Source organism: Hyperolius riggenbachi, chromosome 12 (genome assembly GCF_040937935.1).
Source record: "Hyperolius riggenbachi isolate aHypRig1 chromosome 12, aHypRig1.pri, whole genome shotgun sequence".
Lineage (NCBI taxonomy): Eukaryota > Metazoa > Chordata > Amphibia > Anura > Hyperoliidae > Hyperolius > Hyperolius riggenbachi.
The window spans coordinates 222,897,250-222,901,643 of NC_090657.1; the positions used below are offsets into that span (position 1 = coordinate 222,897,250).

The following is a 4,394-nucleotide window of genomic DNA, read 5'->3' on the forward strand; positions in this document are numbered from 1 at the left end:
CCTGGAATTGGAAAGGATCTATACAAAGATGTCAGCCAGCTTTCCTGCATGCTATTTTGACAGCTGGACTGAGGAACTACCATTTTAAAAATAAATCAGAAACCCCCATGAGGAGAATGGACTAGGGCAAATCCTGTCAGATTCTTACCCGTTTACTGCAAGTGGCAGCAACATAGGAAAAAAGTAAGTGCACTTTACTGTGGAAGATATCATCTTATCACTAAAAATTATACGTCAATACAGTATTATGATAAATCACCCCAACCCCTACAACACCACCCCATCATTGTGATTAATAAAACAATGATAATTCCTTACTGATTTCAAAGATATCTAAGATCCCCCTGGCTTCTGGTTACTGACACAGGCTTCCCCACCCCCAGCAGCCTGTACACATACTCCGGGGCTGTGTGTCTGCACTCTGCTGCTCTGACAGTTTCTCCTCTTCATACAATGTAACGCGTAACAGGCATTACTCACATACTGTGAATCTGTGATCTGCACATCACCTCTGAACTGGCCACCGCTCTCTGCAGATCAGACATGATGTGCAGATCACAGACATGTGAGTGATGTTGGCACACAGTGATGGGCAGCAGAGGATGGACAGCAGCTAGAGGAAACCGGAAACTGTGAAATCAGAAGGAAACAGCTGCTGCAGTTTGGATGTACAGTTTTGGTCCCGGCAAGATATCAAGCGTTGCATTCTCCAAATTTGATCATAGGGTGTCCACCATAAGTAATTACTGAACTGAAGGAGGACGTGAGATATATTGTACATTCTTAACTAGAGAACATTCAGCATTTACCACCAGGAGAAACCTGCAGAAAGCTGTCGCTGGAGAGACAATGGAAGAAGAGGAATGTATTTTCGTCACTGAATGTCCTCTCTCATTGTCTTCTGATCGTGTAGCGCCACGATATTACTGAACGATCTTGACCCAGACGTCATATCCCACGCGGATGGCGGCATGTAGCGGCTGGCTGAAATCCGTGTTATAGGTGTGCAAGTGCATAATGTCTGGCTCCACACTGTAAAATGAGAGCTTCCCCTCATCATAATCCAGATAGATTCCCAACCTTCGAAATCGTTTAAATGAAGATGGAAGGGATAAGTTTAGTTGGTCGCTATCATGTCTTAAGGAGTAGCTTCTGTTACTTTTGCATAGGCACCAGGACTCATACGTGTTTCCAAAAACAGAGTTACTCCCATCTCTGTCTATGTTCTCGTAAGACATCCCAACACGCCAGTTATTGGTATCGCTTAGCTCCACCTCCCAGTAATGGCAGCCGTTTGAGAGGCCCTTTCTGCTTATCACTTGGTGCGACTCAAATCTATCATCTGTATCATCGATATCATCATTAACTTGTGTGCCATATGCTATAGTGTAATCGGAGGATATAGCTACGTTGGTTGCAGCCGTGTCCTTGTCGAGTCGCACATCGGCCAACTCTGGAAACTTGAGCATTTTAGGAACATCGGCCAAAATATCTGATAGCCGTTTGCGTAGCTTCAAAGAGATCTCAACCTCGTCCAGTCCTGCAATGGTTGGGACAGCTCTTCGTCCTCTCTTCTCAATGGTGGAAAAGTCCCCTCTGTTGGTTTCTTGTTCTTGTAGGACCGTTAGCGGGTCTGTCGTGTTAAACAGCTCCTCAAGGTGACAGATCTTACTAGAAATTTCGTCTTTCTTTATTTCCTGCCGCCGGATCAAATCTGAGACAGGCTGCAAATTCTGTTCCACTTGCCTGGTGATGTTGTCAATTTCCTGGACTTCAAGAATATCCAACTTCTCCCGTATGTTTCGAAACAGGGCAGCAACTCGCTTGGTCATACTCGCTGCCTCGTTGGCCTTCTTCTTGCTCTCCTGTAGGCTGTGGACCCACGTCTCCATGTCTTTCTTCCGGGCAATGAGTTGATCGTGAGTAATTTTCAGTCTTTCCTTTTTCTTCTTGGAGGCCTCATGGAGTGTCTGCACCTGATGTCCTCGATGGTTGGCACTTTGCTTGCATGATGCACAGATACAGGTGGCATCCACAGTGCAGTAATACTCCAAAAGTTTCTTGTGGACGGGACATTTTATGGTCTTCAGGGAGGCAGACGGCTCAACCAAGATGTGTTCTGGTGACTTGCTGTGAGTGTTCAGGTGACTGTTGCACAAAGAGGCCTCACAATGCAGACAGGACTTCACAGCATCTACAGGAGCATGGATACAATATGAGCAGATGACTCCTGTCTTCTTCTGACCAGGTGGCTGAGATGGTGAGGGTGTAGACTGGACCCTCTCTGCAATGTTGGCCAGAGTTACGTTCTTCTGTAGCCAGGGTCGTTTCCTGAAGGTTGATCGGCACTGAGGGCAGCTATAAACACCCTGGCTTCTTTCCCTGTCCAGCGCCTGATTGATGCAGACCTGGCAGAAGTTGTGGCCACATCTCAGAGTAACGGGGTCCTTGTAGACCTCCAGGCAGATGGAGCAGTTCAGCTCGTCCTTCAGATCGGCAGACGCCATGGCTGACAGAGGAAGAATCAGGAAACGAAACTAACGTACTTTAGCCTTTCTGCTTGTTTTTCACAGCAGGATAAGGGAGGCAGAGTGAGGGGAGTGACCGCAGCTAGATGTATTGAGCCAGCAGTGGTGAACCTCCAATAAGCTGCTGCCTCTGGTTATTGGCCGTAGTTGTCAGTCCAGCCCTTTGTAGGAAACCCTTTCGCTGTTCCCACATCAGTGTTCTGATCCTGCAAAGAGGAGGGATTGCCCAAGTTATGTTTTTCTTTTAACCCTTCGGGATCAGAGAGCTGTGAAGATAGAGGTTTCACTGCTTCTCTACTTATTTTTTCTTTTCAGATCTTTGCAAATGTTATGAAAGCTAATGCTTAAAGGGATATGGAGGCTGCCATATTTATTTCCTTTTATACAATGCAGATTGCATGGCTGTCCTGCTGATCCTCTGCCTCTAATGTATTTAGCCATAGCGTCCTGAACAAGCATATGCAGATCAGGCCGTGCTCTGACTATATATTTGCACATATTTTAAATTTTATAATTTTTCGCTGTAGTGCCCCTTTAAGTAAGTGGAGCCAGTTACACAAATGCCAAACTGAACACCTGTTAGGAATCATGTACTGTGATTTTCTGCCTGCTGGTGGTAGTATTGAGCAGGACTGCCCTGGACTTCCACCATCCACCAGCAGGTGGCCTTCCATTAACTGTAAAAAAGACTGGTAGTTCCTGCTCTGGCCTGTGGGTGGCTGAGGAGCACTTTCTGCAGAAGCTCACCACCAGCTGCATCCTGTTTCTGATTGCATGGGCTATTTAAAGGACAACTGAAGTGAGAGGTATATGGAGGCTGCCATATTTATTTCCTGTTAAACAATACCAGTTTCCTGGCAGCCCTGTAGGTCTGTTTGGATGCAGACGTGTCTGACTCACACCAGAAACAAGCATGCAGCTAATCTTGTCTGATCGGACAATAATGTCAGAAACACCTGATCTGCTGCATGCTTGTTATTATTATTATTTATTGGATTTATATAGTGCCAACATATTACACAGCGCTGTACAATACATAGGATTACAGACAATGATAATAGGTGTGACTGACAGCACAATACAGGTACTAAGCAATAAGATACACAACACAATACAGGTAGTAATACAATGCCAGATCATACACTGGAGTGGTAGTGCCAATAATACAAGTTCACATACTCTGGGTAGAGTGTACAATCAAGTATGATACACAAGTGGAGAGGGCCCTGCCAAAGGCTTACAACCTAGAGGGAGGGGGTGGTGACTTGAAAGTGGGGGAGGGGGGGTGCATCAAGAAGTTCTAAGCAGAGAGAGTTAAGGTAGCCATACAATGGTCGATTTGCCATCAGATTCGACCAACAGATAGATCCCACTCTGATCGAATCTGATCAGAGAGGGATCGTATGGCTGCCTTTACTGCAAACAGATTGTGAACCGATTTCAGCATGAAACCGTTCACAATCTGTGGTGGTGGTGGTGCTGCTGCCGCTCCCCCCGCCCGCATACATTACCTGCTCCGCCGGCGCAACTCCATTCCCCGCTATCTTCTACGCTCTGGTCTGGTCTCCGGGTCCGACACATGCTTCACTTCTTCCTGCCCGGCAGGAAGTTTAAACAGAAGAGCGCCCACTACTGTTTAAACTTCCTGCCGAGCTAGAAGAAGTGAAGCATGCCGGAGACCAGACCAGAGCGGAGACGGAGCAGCAGTGACCGGGGTGAGTCGTGCCGGCGGAGCAGGTAATGTATTGCCACTCTATTGCGTCGGTCGTCGGGCACTCGAACGCCGCTAGCGACGCGCTCCCTACCCGCGGGCGATCGACGGTAATTTCCCGCACTGAGCGATCGACGGGATCGATCTATTTCGGG

At 47.2% G+C, this 4,394-nt stretch overlaps 1 protein-coding gene across 1 annotated transcript; it reads right to left on the minus strand.

Moving 5' to 3' along the window:
* Positions 1–923: 923 nt before the first annotated feature.
* Positions 924–2,507, minus strand: LOC137541071 (E3 ubiquitin/ISG15 ligase TRIM25-like). The gene has a single exon (XM_068262214.1). The coding sequence runs from the start codon at positions 2,505–2,507 to the stop codon at positions 924–926; it is 1,584 nt and encodes a 527-aa protein (XP_068118315.1).
* Between the last annotated feature and the right edge of the window lie 1,887 nt (positions 2,508–4,394).

Coding starts and splice junctions, on each gene's coding strand:
- LOC137541071 (XM_068262214.1), bottom strand. CDS start 2,507: ATGGCGTCTGCCGATCTGAAGGACGAGCTGAACTGCTCCATCTGCCTG.